This window comes from Fundulus heteroclitus, chromosome 23, assembly GCF_011125445.2.
Source record: "Fundulus heteroclitus isolate FHET01 chromosome 23, MU-UCD_Fhet_4.1, whole genome shotgun sequence".
NCBI lineage: Eukaryota > Metazoa > Chordata > Actinopteri > Cyprinodontiformes > Fundulidae > Fundulus > Fundulus heteroclitus.
The window spans coordinates 27,416,655-27,437,202 of record NC_046383.1 but is presented as its reverse complement, the minus strand read 5'-3'; the positions used below and the strand labels follow the sequence as shown (position 1 = coordinate 27,437,202).

General features: G+C 40.3%; 2 protein-coding genes across 2 annotated transcripts; both read left to right on the top strand.

The window, feature by feature from the left end:
• The first annotated feature begins 4,936 nt into the window (after nt 1–4,936).
• On the top strand, nt 4,937–7,355 carry pin4 (protein (peptidylprolyl cis/trans isomerase) NIMA-interacting, 4 (parvulin)). Its single transcript, XM_012869274.3, has 4 exons — nt 4,937–5,095; nt 5,301–5,368; nt 6,535–6,654; nt 7,046–7,355. Exons 1-4 carry the CDS (start codon nt 5,059–5,061, stop codon nt 7,202–7,204), a joined length of 384 nt encoding a protein of 127 aa, XP_012724728.1. The 5' UTR covers nt 4,937–5,058; the 3' UTR covers nt 7,205–7,355.
• Nucleotides 7,356–11,099: 3,744 nt separating this feature from the next.
• faf2 (Fas associated factor family member 2) lies at nt 11,100–19,244 on the top strand. The gene is made up of 11 exons (XM_012869078.3): nt 11,100–11,215; nt 13,960–14,028; nt 14,158–14,292; nt 14,385–14,461; nt 14,557–14,695; nt 14,787–14,872; nt 14,979–15,070; nt 15,880–16,057; nt 17,395–17,566; nt 17,655–17,798; nt 17,985–19,244. Exons 1-11 carry the CDS (start codon nt 11,153–11,155, stop codon nt 18,165–18,167), a joined length of 1,338 nt encoding a protein of 445 aa, XP_012724532.1. The 5' UTR covers nt 11,100–11,152; the 3' UTR covers nt 18,168–19,244.
• Nucleotides 19,245–20,548: the final 1,304 nt, after the last annotated feature.

The following is a 20,548-nucleotide window of genomic DNA, read 5'->3' as shown; positions in this document are numbered from 1 at the left end:
ACAAATCCAGACAATGGAGGTTACATTTGGAGGTATAAGCTGTTGCTCTTTTGTATAACCAGACTTTGCTGCTCTAATACTGTAAATAACAGGTTCTGTGTTTATAAAATATTTGGTGTTCTCTTGGAAAGGTTTAATAACAGCTAGATTAAAATACAGTGTAAACAATGTTTACTATAAATGGCAAATTTTGCATTTACAATGTAAGCTGTTCAATATATCAGGTTGAAGAGACTGTTATTATTTTAAAGAAAAGTATTTATATGTACTTTTTCTTTAGATAGATAGATAGATAGATAGATAGATAGATAGATAGATAGATAGATAGATAGATAGATAGATAGATAGATAGATAGATAGATAGATAGATAGATAGATAGATAGATAGATAGATAGATAGATAGATAGATAGATAGATAGATAGATAGATAGATAGATAGATAGATAGATAGATAGATATTTGTGGAAGTGGACTCTGGTATTTGTTCCTGTCAGCAATACCGACTAGGAGCACCTGGCACCAGTAGGTTGTGTTTGTATTTGTTTTACTCCTACATCATTCTTTTTGATAGCCTGGAGGTGATTTTGCACATCAGCATTCCTAAGTATACACACAAAAAGGAAACACAGTGTGAGACTATGTCCAATAGAAGATCATACTGTCCCCTGGTGATTATATTGGACATATTCTAGTGCCATGGCGCTAGGAATGGGGCTCTGAGAGATGATCATCCAGGAAGCAGTACAATGTCCATACGCCTGACTTAGATCCCTGTGAGATGTCATGACACAGTTAAGGACGCAGGTTCCAATCCATGTAGATGGTATACATCTATCTGGTGTAAGAGTTGACAGTTGAGATGTGCCAAGGTATTCAAGCTTCAACACACCTTGGTCAGCATATTGGAGTGGTATTGGAGGTTCGGATGTGGACTTTATTTGCAGCCACTGTGACCTGTGAGAACTACTCCTTTACCATTTCCTCTGTGAAGGACTTTGCTTCCCTTTTTTTCACTTTTTAATGAAAGATTAGCAGTAGCTCTTCACGATCTGGTGAAATAATTTAAAAAGGAATACATTTTTGTTACAACAAGGTTGTTGTCCAGCCCCCGGATCACCTCAGCTTCTTTGAAAATGTCCTTATTGGTTTTTGCTGTTCAGGTTGTTTCCACCATGATTATTTTATCCTTAACTTTCTCATTCAGGTTCGATCTTCATGGCCAACTATGGGGCATTGTGGTATGGTATAAGTTAATTATGAGATATCTTTTTAAAAAATGATTGTAAATTTAGCTTTTTTGGTATTCCTTTTGTCTTAATGGTACATAAGATTGATACAGATTCTTGTTTTGATAAAGTATTGACAGTTTCCATGAAATGAATGTGTTGATTGTGAAAGTGCCTTTTACCATAGAGACATCGGACAAAAAAGTAACAATAATGATGAAACAAAGTCTTTGGAAAACAAAATGTCAAACAGTTTTAAAACATTTGTCTATCGCTGTGTAGCTGGTCCAGTAGGCTAGCTTTGATTAGTAAAAGTCAAAGAAACTGTTTGGTATTCAGACCCACTGCGACACAAGAGATTAGATCTGATCTGAATATACAAGTAAGGAAGACTGACTGTTAAAATCATAAATCACATCTTGTCATCACACATAGCTTTCTAGACTTCATGGGTATCATAGGATTATGATGGAACTGTTAAAATTAAATAAATAAAAGAAAGATGCCATGGATCAAGTGAAAGCAAGTGAATATAGGTGTAGCAGTATGAAGCATAGAAACCATGCTGTCACCATTTCGAGCTGGAGTTGCTGTGTCTCTGAACCTTGCACATTCCAGCTCTGGAGGACAAACCTCCACAGAGGCTTTCAGACTGTGAAAAGTGGATTTTTTCTGGGCTAAAGACCATGAGAAGAAGGCTGACTCTGTTATTTATGCTGCTTCTTTAGGCCAGATGAAGCCAATTTATGGTTGTACAGTACATTTTACCGCTGTTGTCCTATTTTGTGATTCACTCACATAGAGGTTTTAAGCAAAGATACATAGTCTCAGAATCTAAACACCCAGTTGTTAGTGTGATCATGCAGGGCTTTAGGGTTTCAAATAGTGTAGTGCTAGATTAGATTGGCAGACATACACCTCCAAATAAACGACAACACAGGTTGCTGATAAAATTTACAGTACGCAGCGTTGCTTCAAAGAAGCATCAAATGATATCACACAAAGAAAAACTGGGAACGCCTTGGGATTCCTCCTGAGGAGCTGGCACAAGTGGCTGGGGAGAGGGACGTCTGGGCCTCCCTACTGAAGCTGCTACCCCCACAACCCGACCCCAGATAAATGGATGAAAAAGAAGAAGAAGAAAACCAGTATTTCTGTGCAAGCAGAGTAATGTTTTGTGAGAGTCTTATAAGTGTGTTTGTTGTTAAATGTCTTTGTTAATAACACTGGAATCACCAATGCTTAGTCTTCACCAATCACCAATTGGTCTTTCAACATCTAATATTTGGTTCAGGCAATTATGTGAAATTTTGGAATGGCACTCTTTTGGTACATCAAACAATTGTAATAACTAGCAATGATTCTTTGACATCCCCGAGGAGGAATTTTAGCTCACTCATCTTTGCAAAAAATCTTTTTTTAATTCAAACGCATTTGTTTTTTTTTTCAAGCATAGCAAATGTCAGCAGAGCCGTTGTGTTCCCCTTGGTCAGTAGGGGTTTCCTTCTTCAACAATCAAGAATCTTTATTGTCTTTATGTGTTACCATAATGAAGTTTTTGATGAGACACCGCTCCGGATGCACACAGATTACATTTAACACGCAGACATAAGACATTGTTTCAACACCTTTGTTTTTCTTCCATGAAATCAGTTGACCACACTGACCAACACTTCCTGAAAAGTGTAAAGCATGCAGATAATCCTAAGGATATAATAAGAGTCATATTTGAGTCAAAAAATCAGATAGCAGTCCCTTCACAAATTATATAGATTACTGCACTGTTGCTTGAATTAATCACCCCAATGCTCCATCATTGATACACTCATGTCCACAGTAAATACTGTGCAATCATTTTAAACCTTCAAGTTACAAAACTGTGAAATCTGCATGGATGGCTGCCCAATCAGACATCTGAGAGACTAGAGTGTGCAAATAGGCTTTACCAGTAGTGTATAATATGTAACAGTATGAACTGGGCTGCTGGTTTATTGATTCTCAGCAGGGGGCAATAGCCCTCACAGAGTTGGGAAAGAAGCTGATTTTAAGTCAATTAGTTTTTGATCTAATGCTTCTGAATCATTTACCTGATGGAAATAGGACAAACAGTACATTGTTTCTCACAGGTAAAGCCCTTGATAATCACATTCCATCATACATCAGAGCTCTGATTGCCCCATATGTTGCTAACAGACCACTTCGCTCTCAGACTGCAGGTCTGCTGGCTACTTTCTTGTTGAATCATGAGCGATGACCTTAACTGAGAAAATTGCTTTGTTTTAGATGTTCTGGGTTCCTTTGTAACCTGCTGGATTATAAATGGCTTCATATCTTTTTCAAGTCCAGAAGATTTTAGTAATTTTGTTTATCATAATTTTCAATTTCTTTAAATTTTGGCAGGATTGATTCCATATTTATTTTGCCTATCTCAAGCTGTCATTTTTTTTTTATTCTAAATGTTAGACACTAATCAAGACTCTGTGTGCTTACTGAATTTGCCTTAGCCTTCCAAGTTATTTGTCAATATATGATTTAACAAGAGGGGGATAACTTTTTATACTGGGTCTGGTTGGTTTGGGTAGTCTTTTACCCCTTAATAAATAAAAGTATCACTTGAAAACTGCCTTTTTATTTACCAAATTATCATTATTTCTGATATCAGAATTTGATTGATAATCCAAAGCATTTTAGTGTGACAAAGAGCTGCTAGAGGCCAAGCCTTTTTCCACAGCAATGTATATTCCTCCAGATTCCGGGGTTTTATCTAAGAAGAAACCATAAACACACATAAACATTCCCCCAAAAAACAACTAAAAACTATTTCTAAAATCCCCAAAACAATAATTTTCTTGCTGTGAAAAAAAAAAGAAAGACACCCTGGTGTTAAAATTATTATTATTATTATTATTATTATTATTATTATTATTATTATTATTATTATTATTATTATTATTATTATTATTATTATTATTATTGCATTATTTGATTATTATTATTTATTATTGTTGTTGTAACTATTACCATTATTGTTGTAGTCTGCATTTGACGTTTGATGAATGTAAATGACATTATTAACTTTTTTTTTTTTTTTTCATAATAGGAATAACCAGCCCCATTCTTAATAGCATGTATTCAGTCACATGACTGTGCAGTAGGGCTGGAATATTAATTGCATTTGCAATAAAATCACAATTTTAAAAAGCTCAATTTCCAAATCACAGAGGTCTGCAATTTCTGGCTATGTAACAACTAATGGATAAGACACGTCCTCTAGATGTTGTTAATATGTTTAAAGTGGGTTTCCTTCCACATGGAAGGGAAGAGAATTGCAGCAGTGAGATAATGTTATTGTATTACGGTACTTGTTTTAGAGTTTACATAATAAATACTTTCGACCAGAAACTTTCCGGAATTTCACTATGACATTAAAACTGTTTAATACACGGACTTGTTTGTTGGTTGCACTTGATGTTCAACAAAGCTATTCTCTTAACAGTTGAATTTCTTGCTTTAAATAGTCTTTGTTTACAAACACCTTTATCTACTGGCCATTTTAGAGAAAAGTCCAAATTAAGTCGCAATCATGGTTGAAATATATCGCAATTTTGATTGTTGACTCAAACTCGTGCAGCCCTATTGTTGGCAAACACTAGATGGCAGTGTACATTTTTTCTGGTCGCTGCGCGCCTTCCAACATCAAACCAAAGAAGAAGAAGAAACCAGAAGCAGCTCCCAGTGGCAGTTCACTGCGCATGCCTATTACCACCACGCTCCAAATCGTGTTATTGCACGTTTTCTGCTTAAACTGCGAGCGTAGGTGTAGCAGAAAGAATGCCACCGAAGGGGAAAGGTGGAAAAGGGGGTAAAGGTTAGTCCGCCGTAGGGTGACTGCTTTTCACGATGTGTTATAATCTGTTATTGCCTGCTGCAGATGCTAGCCTGCAAACTAGCATACACTGCTGCACTTCATTGTGATTATTACAGAGTTCACATCAACATTACTGTGGATATTTATGTGGCTCGACACTCTGCTGTGACGTGGGCTGCGGTGTTAAATCTCGTTTATTGTGTAGGAGCTGCTTCAGGAAGCGCGGACGCTGACAAGAAGGAAAAAGCCCCAAAGGGAGGCACATCTGTCAAGGTATCCACAAATTCCACTTCAACCCCAGCTCTGCCAAAAAAAAAAAAAAAAAAAAAAAAATATATATATATATATATATATATATATATATATATATATATATATATGCAATCATACTGGTGTTATTAAGTAGCACATAGTTGTGACGTGGTAGGGAATGAAAAGATGCTCCATTGTAGGAGAAATTACATTTAGGGTCTTGACTTTGACTAGACCGTTCTAACATGTTCATGCTCTGTGAACCCATCAGGCTGTGTATTTAGGGCCATTGTCCAGCTGGAACGTAACTCCCGGCCCCAGTTATCGAGGCTCTCTTCCATTATAGCTCTGCATTTAGTTCCATCCAGCTTCCCACCCCCACGGCATGATGCTGCCACCATGTTTCAACTTGGAGAGGGTTTTCCTGAAGGTGATGTTGGTTGTTAGTTTTCACCTACACAAAGCATTTTACACATAGCATTTCAGCTGATTGACACCAGCGTTTGTGTTAACCCTTAATTGGAACGTGTTTCTTTCAATAATTGCTCTCAGGCTGCCACGCTTGCTTAAAAGTCAAATGTGTGGAGCATGGGCAGATCTCCTCAGGTCCTTCCGTTATGGGGCTTGTTCTTCCTTTTATAGCCTAAGCCTGCTTCAAACTTCTGATCTCTGATCTGCCTGCTGTGTTCTTGGATCTTCCTGATCCTGTTGGTTCACTTTAATTCTCCATCTAACCTTTATGGCCTCTAGAGAACAGCTCAATTTAAACCGAGATTAAATGACGCACAGGTGGAGTCTAGTTACAAATTCGCTGACTTCTGGAGGAAATGTTTTGCATTCGATTTCATTTAGCGGTGACAGAATAAAAGGGACTGAACACAAATGCGCACCATAGTTTTCAGATTTTTAATTGTATAGAAAAAATAGTTGAAAACTATGTGTGTCGTTTTCTTTCTCTTTTAACGCTTGTGTTTTACTTGGTGTAGGTCACAGAAACTCCCCAAAATTGAAGTTTGCTGCTGTACTGTGACAAAAGCCCAGGGATCGTGAATACTTTTTTGAGGCACTGGTGTAGAAAATCTTGCGTCAGGGAAGGCCGACGTTGCCAAGCGGTGTCAGTAATCCTGAGGCATCATGAGTTTCAGTCATTTATATTTGTAACACTCCCCCCATGGTCCTCTCTCCAGGTTCGCCACATCCTCTGTGAAAAGCACGGAAAATGCATGGAGGCAATGGAGAAGCTGAAAGCCGGAGTCCGTTTCAGTGAAGTGGCGTCGCAATACAGCGAAGACAAAGCCAGACAAGGAGTAAGTATACGCTTAAGTCAGCTGGTTTTCTGTTTTTTTTTTTTAAACAAGCTATATGTCTTTATGAGCGTTTGCGGAAAAAAGAAAAATAACTGTCCTGAGTCATGCCATGACTGCCGTTAGGCCTTATGAAGAGTCATGGGTGATGAAACCATGCATCTATGAATCTCGATTGTGTCAGCGCTGATGGGTGTTTGTTTTTGTCATCAATTCCTCTTTATTCACACCTGCAGCGAAGACCAGAACTCCCACGCAGGTTTACTCTCAGGTTGAAAGTTCAGTGGAACTTCAAATGATTACCTGAAGATAAATAAATATATTCATATCCGGTGCTGGGAACCTTATTTGCATCTTTTTTACTGGTGTTAAGAATGGCTGTCTTCCATGACAGGGTGATCTGGGGTGGATGACACGAGGGTCCATGGTTGGACCTTTCCAGGAGGCGGCGTTTGCTCTGCAAGTCAGTTCGATGGATAAACCCGTCTACACAGACCCGCCCGTCAAGACGAAGTTCGGATATCACATCATTATGGTTGAGGGGAAAAAGTAGAACTTGCCAGCTCTTTTCATAAATACCGCAATTGTGCATAATCGTTGATGCGGGGAAAAAAAATATTTTGGGGGTACACCTTTTGTTTCAACTTTATTTTCTTAAGATTTGTGCTACATCAATGATGAAATAAACAAATAAGAAAACCATCCATGTTGTGTAAAATCTGTGATGTCGACTTTTGCTTATAAAGTAGATGTGCGAACAGAAAATGTAGAGGAACAAGGTTAGAATATCTTGGAGACGTTCAATATTTTTTGTCAGAAAGTGAAACTATGTTACTTAGACTGATTCAACATAGAGTGAAATGTTTTAAGCCTTTATCCCTTGTTAAGGTGCTTGCGGCTTACAGATGATTAACCCAAAAGTTTTGTGTCTCGGAAAATTTGAATATTGTGAATAAGGTAAATACTGGAAACTCATGGAGTTGCGCCTTTATCAGCTAATTAAGTCAAAGCACCTGCAAAAGTTCCCCGAGCCTCTAAACCAGGGATCACCAACCTTTTTGAAACAGAGCTACTTCGTTGGTACTGTCACACGAAGGCCTACCTGTCCTAGCTTTGAACTAGAAGAGTTCACCTTTACTTTACAGTGGGGCGACTGTGGCTTGGTGGGTTGAGTAGTCGTCTGGCAATCTGAGGGTTGTGGGTTCAATTCCAGCTTCCCCCTGCCACATGTCGATGTGCCCCTGGGCAAGGCACTTAACCCCAAGTTGCCTACCGAGCTGCGTCTCGGTGTATAAATGTGTGTGCGTTAGTGAGAGCGACTGGGTGAATGTGGCTATAGTGTACAGCGCTTTGGGTGGTCAACATGACTGGAAAAGCGCTATATAAGTTCAGTCCATTTACCATTATGTAAAATAGATTTTTCATACGTTGTTATAGATATTGTCATTTTAAAATCTATATGAATGCAAGTGTGATTAAACAAGAAGAGTAACGAAATAAAATAAAGTTTTGGTGGTGGATTGTGTTTTTCTTTTTAGAACAGGCTCAAAGGCACCACATGTGGTCCTCGAGGGCTACTTGGTGCCCGTAGGCACCGTGTCGGTGACCCCTGCTGTAAACGGTCTCTCACTCTGGGTCAGTTCGCTACATAATCACAGGGAAGGCTGCTGACCGGACTGATGTCCAGAAGCGAGCACTGGAGGCCTATAAACGGGCCTATAAAAGAGGCTGGTTGTTCACAATGTGCTGTAACCAGCCATATTCATAGAAAGTTGAGTGCTATAGGAGAAGATGCCCCGGCAATATCTGTTCAAAGAATTTGGGGGAGCTTCACAAGAAAGGGACTGAGGCCGGAGTCGGTGCATCAAGGGCCGCTTTGTATAGACAGATGGACTCCAAATGCCACATTCCTCATGTCAAGCCACTGCTGAACCATAGAAAACTTTAGAAATGTCTCACCTGGACTGAGGAAAAAAGGAGTCTTGCTCAGTGGTCCAAAGTCCTCTTTCCAGATGAGTAAAGTAAATTTTATTTAGAAATCAAGGTCCCACAATCTGGAGGGAGAGAGGAGAGACACAGAATCCACGTTGCTTGAAGTCCAGTGTGAAGGTTCCACTGTCGACGATGGTTTTGGGTGCCATGTCATGTCATCTGCTGGTGTTGGTCCACTGGGTTTTATGAAGTCCACAGTACAGACGCACACCGGGAAATTTTAGAGCACTTCATGCTTCCTTCTGCAGAGAAACTTTATAGAGATGCTGATTTTATTTTCCAGCAGGACTTGGCACCTACCATCACTGCTAAAGGTACAAAAAGCTAGTTCTATGACCGTGGTGTTCCTGTGCCTGACTGGCCAGCAAACTAGTGTAGATGTTCTGAAGGCCGCTATCAAAGCAACCTGGGCTTCCAGTCCACCTCAGCAGAGGCCACAGGCTGATCGCCTCTATACCACGGCGCATTTATGCAGCAGTTCATGCAAAAGGAGGCCCAAGCAAGTATTGGGTGAATAGAAATGACCAAACTGTTCAGAAACCTGACATTTCTCTTTACAGTGTAACTTTTTATTGATCTTATGTGATATTCTAATTTTGTCAGACACTGAATTTTGGGTTTTCGTTCTTTGTAAGCCAGAATCATGAAAACTACGAGAAATAAAGGCTTGAATTAGTTCATCCTACGTGTTGTGAATCTATGAGTTTCAACTCCTGAAATGAGTAACAAAAAAGATTTGAACTTTTTCACGATATTCACTTTTTTTTTTCTCCGATGTACCTGTATACTCCATTAAAATATATCATTACTTCTAGTGGCAGAGAAATAAATCCAGGGGTTTATCTCAGTTGAATTTCAACAGATTGAAACCTTCAAAAGTCCGGGAACACAAACCAGCCTTCTTTTAGAGAAATTAGAACTTGCCCTACTTTGCCTGTCATGACTCATTAAAAGAAATAAAAAGGTTGTGACAGATCAATGGTTTTGCAATGTTTTAGGCTTCTTACATACACAGACATATGGTAGGTATGTTTAAAAAAAAAAATTCTGAGGAGCATTTTGTTTTCTCTTAAATTTCCTTGCATGGTTTAATTTCAGCAAATTGTAAAAATTTGCTTAATGTCAGGAAAATCAAACACTGCGCTTGCACCTTTGGGAATTTTGTTTATAATAACAATAATAGACCTTTCAATATATTTCAGAAGGGGACAATTATACTGGGAAAAAAACAAAGATTTGCTTGATTACAAAACCAAGCAAATGTCAAGTGGAAAGACAAAGGAGAAGTCATAAGAATTTCTTTTGTCTAGTTTAGTAAACCATACCGAGCCTGGCCTTTGTGTTTGAAGTGTGAAGAGCTAAGTATTGTGGCGAAACAAGTCAACACAATCCTGAGTCGTTTGAAATATGACAACTTGTTAGTGACATCTAGATTCCATATTCATGAAATTTCAGGCCCTTGTTAAGGACACAATCGGAGCTTTCCTGGTAAACATCAGAATCGTGAATCTTTATTGTCATTAGCCAGTCACAACGTAAGTCTGGTGAGACGTCAGCCCTGAATAAGATAAGAACACTGCCTTACTGGGAAAAGATTACAGGTTTCTATGAAATTTACTGTAATTGTGGGCAGCAAAAATTAAATCACAGCTTTCTATGTATGAGTAGGTATATAAAAAAATAACATTAAAAAAACTCCCACTCATTGACTGATGAGTAATGCAAATACTGACTAACCTCACCCAGAAATGCGGTCTAATAACAACATAGTCAGACTGATACTACTCAAGGCCTAATAAAAAGCATCATACTTTGTTGAATTACTTTTTGCCACAAATTGACTGCAGGTCCCTTTGGGATATGCCTTGACTGGCTTTGTATAGGCAATAACATTTTTGCCCATTATTTGCAAAAATAGCTCAAGCTACATCAGATTGATATTTAATGTCTCCGAGCATCAATTTTCAAGACGTTCCACGTACGATTTGTGTCTGGCCACTGACTTGGTCATCTTAGGACAGCAATATGCCTTGATGTATATCATTCTTTTGTAGCTATGGCTGTAGGACTAATGAGGCTGTCCTGCTGGGAGATGAAATCTTTGCAGCCTGTTAACATGTTTTCCACTAGTGGTAGCTGTGGACTCCCACAGCTTCTCTTTCTCTGCCGAAGAAGAGCACGATCTGGTTACCACTATCTTTCACTATTGAAAAGTTGGACACAGTTTGGTGTCCCAACAGAACAATTTTGTACATGTTTGAATTACGGAAAATCCACAAATCCCCAGTCAATCAATTCTAAACTGATTAAAGTTGCATCATCATTCTACCCATAAAAAATTAAAGCTGAAACAGATACGTTAATAGGACTTGCAGCGCAAAGCATTGCATTGCAGTACAGTATCCAGACCGCTAGGCGGCAGCAGCGCTCGGTGCGTGCCTCAGCGCGACCAGCAGCAGGAAAAGACGGTTGACGTTCTTACGCCTGGCTAGGTGATTGGCGAGGTAAGATGGCGGCGCCAGAGGAGCCAGAATTATCCCAGGCGCAGACCGAAAAACTCCTTCAATTTCAGGTAGACAGCCAAAAAACCCTCCTTAACGCGCTTCCCTTGAACACCTCCCATGTCGGCATGTTCCCGCTGATGGCTGGCCGCCGTGAGCAGGTCGAGTCATGGCGTGGGGAAGCCTTTATTTTACACACTTAACTTCGATAACGATCCCCCCCAACGGCAACTGGAGGCAGAGCTACCAAAAAGGAGCTAAGCTAACCAACAAGTTAGCAGACTTTCTGGGTCGCGGTTGGGCTGAGCAGCGCGTTCAATTTCTAATCTAGTCCTTTTAGAGGCTCGCTCGGCCAGACTCCACGAATCAAAACCCCACGCGTTACCACCGGTGGGCATTTTAATCTTGAACCGCGGCTCCGGTTAACGTTGGCTGCCCAACATTTGCTAAGTCAACATTAGCACAGCTGTCATCCCCAGGCTGACAGTGAAGTTTGACGACTCGTCGGGGCGTCGGGTTCGTTTGTTCAACGCGTCGGGAAGTGGGATCTGTCCGTGTAACGTCGCCCGTTCCGTCTGGTGTGTGTCGAGCTGGCTGTTTGCGAGCTAATCGCGTGGAAACAAGTCCCATTCAACGCCACTGATACGCCAGTGTAACGCGTGTTGCGTTGCTTTTAAATGTTTCTAAGCCCTCAGCTGCTTTGGTCGTCGTCAGGTAACTTTTCACTCACCGATCGCTTTTGTTGTTAATCGGCTCCGGTCATATTTGGAGCTGTAAGCATCCCACATAGTTGTAGCCAGTGATGGTGTTTGATTAAGGGTGTTTTTTTGATGCTGCAGATGAGCTTTCTTTTATACTTTTTGCCGTCATTTTTGAACCAGTGCTTTCAAACGACGAGTTGACATTTTTCATTGAGTTGAAGTTTTGTTATACAACCACAGTTCCACTACAGATCTCATCTCCTTAGTCTAAGAAACATGTTATTAGATCAAAGCAGTTTAATCTACCTCTGAAGAGAGATTTAAATCTGATTGCATGGAAGAAAATGTTCCTTTTCCATTGTCACAAATTATGTTTTATAATGAAATCTATCCAAAACTTTGTCATGCCTATCAAATCATCAGATTTGTTTTAGTATCACTATTGTTTTTTTGTTTTTGTTTTGCAAAAGAGTTTTATTAAGAATAAGGTATTCTATTATTATTGTTGTTTTTACAGGTACCTTTAAATAATCTCAAGGTCACCTTAAAAGGGACATATCATGTAAAATCCACATTTTTAGCCCTTAAAATCTATGTTTGTTGCGTGTACTTGGAATCTCCAGGAGTGCAGAAAAGTTGATTGTTGTCTGTCCAGGTGCTGCAGAGATTTCTTTATTTTTGAGATATATTTTTCAAGATGTTCAGTTTTCTCTTTTTTTCTATAATATTTTTTTGAACAATTACATCACAGTATCTGCTGCGAAGCTGCTGAACGAGGTCATGGGCTTCCAACTAACCAAATCATTTTTTATTTCTCTGAGCGATCTTGTGGTCCAGGTGGAAAAGTGATCTGTTGTTCATTGTAACCCCCCCCAAGCACACTACGGAGACAGCCAAATGGGGTGAAGTGAAACACTCTGTGACCTGGAGGGTTGTGGGGCTGTGAAGTGCCTCCTTTAGATTTAAAGGGACGGCACCAAAACGAGTCCTCAGACGCACCTGGCAACAGGGGTAAAAATGGGGAACCTGGGGATAAATTAACGAGGACTTTAGACCAAAGCTCTGCAGTTCCAGTTTGAATAGACTGAATGAGTTCATTGTGAAAAGGAAGAAGTGAAAAGCATAATTTATCCCCCTTAAGGTGTAACGACCGTATGACAAAACCTAGGCGACTAAACGGACGTTCAACAGATTCCAGGATCTTTAACTTGGTAAAAGCGTTTAAAAGATAAGTTAAAAGCCCCAACATCACAAAAATATAACTTAACCACCCCCACCTCAAAAACGAAAGTGGTAACATTTGCCTGAAACGGTAAAAAAATGTATTTGCATATATTTCGCCATGGTTAGAGTAGAAGTCAGTTAGATGATGCAATCCTTTTTGATTGAGCCCAAAGGCCACGTTCCTGGCTGCTGACTAGGGTGTTTTCACCACTAAAAAGAGTGACAGGAAGATATTTTTATTTCAGCTTGCCTTGTTTTTAACATTGTATTTTTAAAAATAATAAAAAAGCTCCAAATTGTTTCCCATTTTTGATTGCATCCGGGCTTTGCGTAGTTAAGCATGTGCTCATTTATCAAAGTCATTTGATCGGTTTATTACGGACTAGAAAACTCTAAGATGCCATTTTGTTGATTAAAAAAATGTGACTAACCTTCAGGGAGATCAGTCATAGCTGTTGGTCGACCTGGGTTTTAGATTAAAGGTACGTCTGTGTCAGGAATGAAAAAACGCTCTGCACACGTTTCCTTCAGCTGAATTTGGGCAATTCTTGCAACTGCGATACTTGAAATATGCAAATAAGCTGTTTTTGAGAAGGCGGCTGACTGTTTATGCACAACAAGCAAACCCAAAGATAATATCCTATTACACTATATCCAAACTATACATAAAATGCAGCAGCATCTCTGGCTAATCATTGTAGACCACTGGAGAGCATCTTCCTTTCAGGCCTGAGCTAAAGTCGCTGGAGTTTAAAATCCTCTCATTGCAACGGTCACAGCTCAGAGCTGGGAGAAACCCGATTAATTCTAAAACCGGCTTTTCTGCTTTCACCAGCAACTTTCTGCCCCCCCCCCCCTCCGCCCCCTGACTCTCTGTTCATGTCCAACAGGACTTAACGGGCTTGGAGTCGATGGACCAATGCCGCCGAACATTAGAGCAGCATAATTGGAACATAGAGGTAAAGTCACATGACGGAGTCGCATGTTATTGTCTCTTGGTCATGGTGATTCTCATTCATCTTTTGTTTTCCTTCTTCTTGTTAGCTGAAAACCTCCACGGTGATGGCTTTTGCGTGTTTGTGTTGCAGGCTGCAGTGCAGGACAGGCTTAATGAGCAGGAGGGAGTTCCCAGTGTGTTTAACCCTCCACCATCCAGACCTCTTCAGGTCAACACAGCAGACCATAGAGTATATAGCTACATCGTCTCTAGGCCTCAACCCAGGGTACGTCTGTTTTAGTTAAAAAAAGTAAAAAAAAATGACTGAAAGAAGTAAGTTTGAAGTTGCAGCTGGGTTAATCGGTGCTTCTTTTCCAGGGATTACTAGGATGGGGTTACTATTTGATTATGCTTCCGTTCAGATTTACGTATTACACACTTCTGGACATCTTCAGGTAACCGCAGTGCCATTTGTTGTTGTTTTTGTTCTCCAGCTTTCACAAATGAGTAAGGGGGGGGGCGTCGGCTGACCGTGTTGTTTTGTTCCCAGGTTCGCCCTGCGCTTCATCAGACCAGACCCTCGCGCCCGCGTGACGGACCCCGTCGGAGACGTCGTGTCTTTCATTCACGGTTTCGAGGAAAAGTACGGCCGGTCGCACCCGGTGTTTTACCAGGGCACGTACAGCCAGGTGAGTCGGCGGCCACGTGAAAACTAAACTCAGCCAGGAGTGATTGGAAGGAAAGCTCACGGCCGGGCGTTGTTTGCTTGAACTCACGCAGGCACTGAATGATGCCAAGCGGGAGCTCCGCTACCTACTAGTGTACCTGCACGGGGATGACCATCAAGACACCGACGAGTTTTGCCGGTAAAGCGACTGCTTTGGAGCGTTTTTATTATCTGTCAGAACGCGTCACGTACCAATCTTTGTTAAGTTAAGTTAAGTTTTTATGTTTTCTCTCTGTGTCTCTTAGCTCCACGTTATGTACTGAAGAGGTCGTGACGTTTCTCAACACAAGAATGCTCTTCTGGGCATGTTCAACCAGTAAACCGGAGGGTTACCGAGGTACGCCAGCCATCGGCTCCTATTCACATCGTTTATTCACACAGAAGTTTTTTGTTTTTTTTTCTAAACTTTGTAACATTAAATGAGTTACTCGTCTCGCTCACATATCGGCACAGCTATTAGAGCTGTATATATAACTATCTATATAGAGAAAGATATATATATATCGATGTATATCTCGTTGTGGGAACCATACGTTTTTAATGCAAAGGACATTTTGGAGTGCAGTAACTTTTGGCTAGTATAGTTGAAGTGTTATTTTTTTTTTTGTGCTAATGCAACATGTAGCCAGTTGGACAGAGCCTCTTGGCAACAGATGCTCACACCGGACACAGATGACGTTACCCAGAATGCTAAAGTCCACAGAAGGATGCAAGCACAGATAAGAACGAGAGGAAACAAGAAAATAGGCCCTTATCGCAGCTGACATCGTCGCATTATTGCTCAGCTTTGACACCTGCTATATTTTATGTTAAGAATTGAAGCTAACGGGCATCCTTCAGTGTGCGCACATCTATTTTAAGTCGATCTGTGTTCTAGATTGTGCTTTCTTGGTATTCTAAGTACGACTGCCTTTAATGGTGATTGTGTGGCGACAAAGATCGCATTTAGGGCTCCGTAACCGGCGCGTTCCTTCAGACGCACAGGTTCAACGCGCTTCTGTTGCTTTCAACAGCGCAAAGTTGGTTTCTATTCAAGCAATGGTCAAATTTAGATAAAAAAAAACAAAACAGTTTGGTAGCGGTTGTTTAAAGCGGCAACATTTAACCAATGAGACGGAAAAGAAGCGTGATGTTTTCTGGTGTCAGTGTCCCAGGCGCTGCGGGAGAACACCTACCCGTTCCTGGCCATGATTATGCTGAAGGATCACAAGATGACCGTAGTGGGGAGGCTCGAGGGCGTCATCCAGCCAGAAGACCTCATCAATCAGCTTACCTTCATCATGGATGCCAACCAGACGTACCTGATGTCAGAGCGCCTTGAACGGTACAACCAATCACCGGTCTGCTTGAGTCGGCTTGGAATGCCCCTCTCACATTCAGCAGGAAGCGCGGCCATTTTAAGTTGTCCTTTCTTCTCAAAGGTGTGAGGAGAACTGACTGAAGCTTATGTGAGGTCATGTTTTGTGTTATGTGTTGGGACAGTGCATTCTTAGCAGGATTATTAGCCACCGCCTGGTGCAGCGGGGACGTTACTGTCATGAGTCGGCCGTTCTGCTCCTCTGATCTGTTTCAAGTGTTTTCAGCCTATAAGGAGGGCTTTTTTAAACATAGAAATGTTGTAGTAGAGGGCGTGGCCTAGAAGTTTACCTGCATTATTTTACCTGGGGAGGGGGCGGAGCATACGCTGCATTTCTCAGAAAAATAGAAGCGTTCTTCACTTTTGAAGTGTTTCACAAATTTAGAATATGCTAAATGTCTTCACAAAACTATCTTTGGCACTCAAATGCATCTTTGTTTCAATTTAGATTTGCAGAAAATGTATGTCCTTAATGTCTATACATGCATAAATGAAAGAAAAATAAAGACGTTAGCTCAGGATCAGGGCAGAACTGATCAGTTTCAAGGCCAAAATCTGATCTGCTGTTTTTCTAAAGCTTCGACTGACTGATCTCCACTTTAACATATATCAATATCTCTTTCTGAACATAGTTAATGGTGTTCAGAATCGTTTGTTTCCTAGTCTTCTTGTCTGGAAGGTTATCTTTACAAGCAGAGATAATGTCTGAGAGAGGAGTTGACAAAGACAAAATCATTATGAAATTCACATTTTGAAGCATTTTTAGCATCTGAAATTACAATTAGCTTAGTTAGCATTACTAAACACCAGTTTCTGTTTGTCTTCATAAATATTATACGTTCTTTAACTCTTTCCAAAAAAACGGCACTCATTTTCAAATTCCCACGCTCCATTGCAGACAAACATTAAAAGCTCAAAAACCTAAAACTGAAAAGCTTTGCTTTATTCTGTTTTATCGTTCTATTTTAAAGTAACGGCTTGAATTAACAGCAACCTGGCCTCTAAATAACTTTCCTTTCTAGATGCTTCTTGTCTTTAGCATTTTCTCCAGCTTTATTTTAAACACGTTACTTTTTTTTTTTTTTTTAAACTGGATAGTGTCATTATCACAACCAGGCAGCACTTAAGTATAATTGAATGTTTACTGAATGGGGGGAAAAAATATTTTATAGGATGTTTCTCAGTTTAAGACCTCGAGGTCAGCAGTCAGGCTGAAAAACGGCTGATTCTGTTCACACGAGCTGATTTCTTGGTAAATCCGTAGCGCTCGTTTCAAAACAAACGTTTACATCTTTTTGTGTCAGAGAGGAGAGGAACCAGACCCAGGTTCTAAGGCAGCAGCAGGACGAGGCCTACCTCGCCTCCCTCCGCGCCGATCAGGAGAAGGAGAGAAAGAAACGGGAGGAGATGGAGCAACGGAAGCAGGAGGAGGAGAAGGTCCGACAAAGTGCTCTGGCGGAGGAGAGGAGACGAAGAGTGAGTCGCTTTTTGCTTCGCCGCCTCTGTTGTGAAAGTACTCCGCACACCTACGGTCCTTTTCATCTGTAATCCACACTGTCCCCAGACACTCGAGGAGGAGAAGGAGAGGAAGTCAGAGTGTCTTCCTCCAGAGCCACTTGCCGAAGATCCAGAAAGTGTCAAAATAGTGTTTAAGCTGCCGAACGATACACGAGTAGAAAGGCGATTCCTGTTCGATCAGTCTCTGACGGTGAGCAACGCTTTTAAAGGCGACCCGGTTTCCACGCCTGTTTGACTGAAGTTCTCAACAGAACTTCAGAATTCAGCTGTATATGGTCCAAAACATTAGCAGATAAACCAAGTAGCCCCAAAATGTCTACAATGCGCTGCTGCGTTGTCGTTCGCCTGTTCACCCTGCTCCTTTTTTCCTTCGCAGGTAATACACGACTTCCTTTTCTCTTTGAAAGAAACTCCGGAGAAGTTCCAGATAGTTACAAACTTCCCTCGCCGAGTCTTGCCCTGCCTTCCGACCGAGGAGCAGTCCAACCCGCCCACTCTGAAAGAGGCAGGACTCAGCCGCTCCGAGGTGCTTTTTGTGCAGGACCTGACGGACGATTAATAAACGACATACCTCTTCCACCTGGAAACGCATTTCCTCTCACACCCCACCCACATTTTTTTTTTTTTTTCGTTGTATTTCTTTTTTTGTCTCATTTTGTTAAATGGCCATTATGCGTAAGGGATCATTAAGATAAAATCCTCTCCTGGAAAATTAAACCTTCCTGCATCCAGTCCACCTTTAGTTGTTTACAGGGTTCCCAAAGCCTGGAAAGTCTTGAATTTTATCGAATAAATATTTCTTCAAGTTGTTTCCTGGTTCTAATCTTATGTTGGAAAATCCTTCTTCCGTTGTCTTTTAATATTTCTCCCTCTTCAACAAGAACCGCTTATTAATAATACCTGCCGACATTTACAAAAGCAGCGGCGTCACTTTATTCACATCCATATCTGAAGCGATCTGCCTGGGGAACTAAGAGGATTTATTTCACTTTTCTTTTTCGTATACAGCATTTCAACGACTGTGTGAATGCCTTGGCTCTGTCTCTGTTACTTTTGTTGGATCCATTCGTCCTGATTCAAAACCCATTTCCCCTCCCCCCTCAAAATGGTTGTAAAGTTTTTCCATATTCATTGACAAGCACAACTAAATTGATCCAAGCTGAGTTTGGTGCAGCGATTGTTAATCCATATGCTCGTGGAGGGGAGGGCGGCCTACAGGACACAGACCGTGGAACAGGATATATATATATATAAAAAGATAAACGGGAACCCTGTTTCTAACGAGCCATTACCTGTACATAAGTTCAATATTTATAACCCCCAAATTGACCTTGTTTTATTTTTCGACTGTCATTGAATGACCAAATGCAGGTTTGTTACTATGTAAAGCAGACTGCCTCAATCCTATGAAGTTTAAACAATATTTAACAGAGGCCACAGCTTTTACATGTGGCTGTAACTAGTGTAGTAAAGTCTGCCCATAGTGTGCCTGTGGTTACTCATAGATGCCTGTTTTTTTTTTTTTGTCTTTTTTTTTTTGCCTGTAACACCAGAATGGGCTCATGTAAAAGATGTAATTTTCCAGCTATAAATTAAAAACGTTTTAAAAATGTGGGTTTATTGAGATTGTACAGCACTGTTGTGTGGCGTCGGTGTCTTATTTCTCTGGATGCGGGGGAGGGGAAAGTTATTTAAAGGTGGGGTTTTTAGTAATTATGCAGATGTTTTTATTGAACAATTCAGGTAGAAAAAAAATACCATAACTTTTCACACTAAAGTTTCTGGAATTTTTCCTTCTTTCTTTGAGACATTTTTAAGGCACCCAGCAAAACTGAAAAGAGCTCTACAGCAGCAATGGTCAGATTTTAGTTATGGAACCAAAGATAAATGGTGTTTAGACCAGGGGTCAGCAACCTTTACAACCCGCAGAACCATTTCTGCCCTCGGTGCAGCTAAACAAATTTTGCTTTGATCCACAAAAGTTACACATCTCTTTGAATCGAGCTTGTTTTTATAATATACTATAGGAAATTTTACAGTTTTCTAATTAAAGATCAACAGTTTTTTATCATTTAACCAAACGTATTTTTAGATTTAGGTTTGTTGCATTTTCTTGCACTGGACATTTTGATTTGTACAGCAAATGGCATCAAAATGATGAAAAAGCAACCTATTGATCATTTATCTATAGTAACATTTTCTATACATCAGTTTCTTTCTGGAAATGTTATGCTTATATTGTAGAACTAAATGCATCCTAAAGCTAGCAATTTTTAAGTACCTTTACATTTAGAAACATTGATACATCATTTTGGTCTACGTTTTTAAGAGCCAAAGCTGAAGATGTAAAGAGCCACATGCGGCTCTGGAGCAACAGGTTGCAGACCCCTGGTCTAGATGGTGGGATAGGGAGTAAAGTCTGAACATTCAAATATTTTTTTCAGACTTGGAAAACTACAGAAAAACAATCAGTCCAGTGCCAGTTTTCCATTCATTTGTCATGAATGTCGTTTGGCTTTTACTGATTTATTTCAACTGTTCTTTCACCATGGTAAAGGCATAACATCTTAATTTCTTAAAAGAAACAGTCCAAAAGTCTTGAATTGATCTTATCCACACAATCTAAATTATCCATGGTCTATAATCTGAACATAGCTGCACCTGGATTACATTTTTTGTGAACTCGGTATATAAAAAGTTTAAACACTGTTCTTGGCCTGTTTGATGGGATTTTGTGTGTTTTGGTTCCTTTTCTGGCACCGACCCCGTTTTAATCATCTCTACATTTTCAACGGGGTTTGGACCGTATCAGAAGCTTGCTTCATTCCTCATCACTTTATCCGTGTTAAAACCATTTGAAATTATTGTCCTCAAAGTTGAGGATCTAGTCCAAATCCATTATTATTCCTCCCACACTGTCGCACCAGTACCACTGGCAGC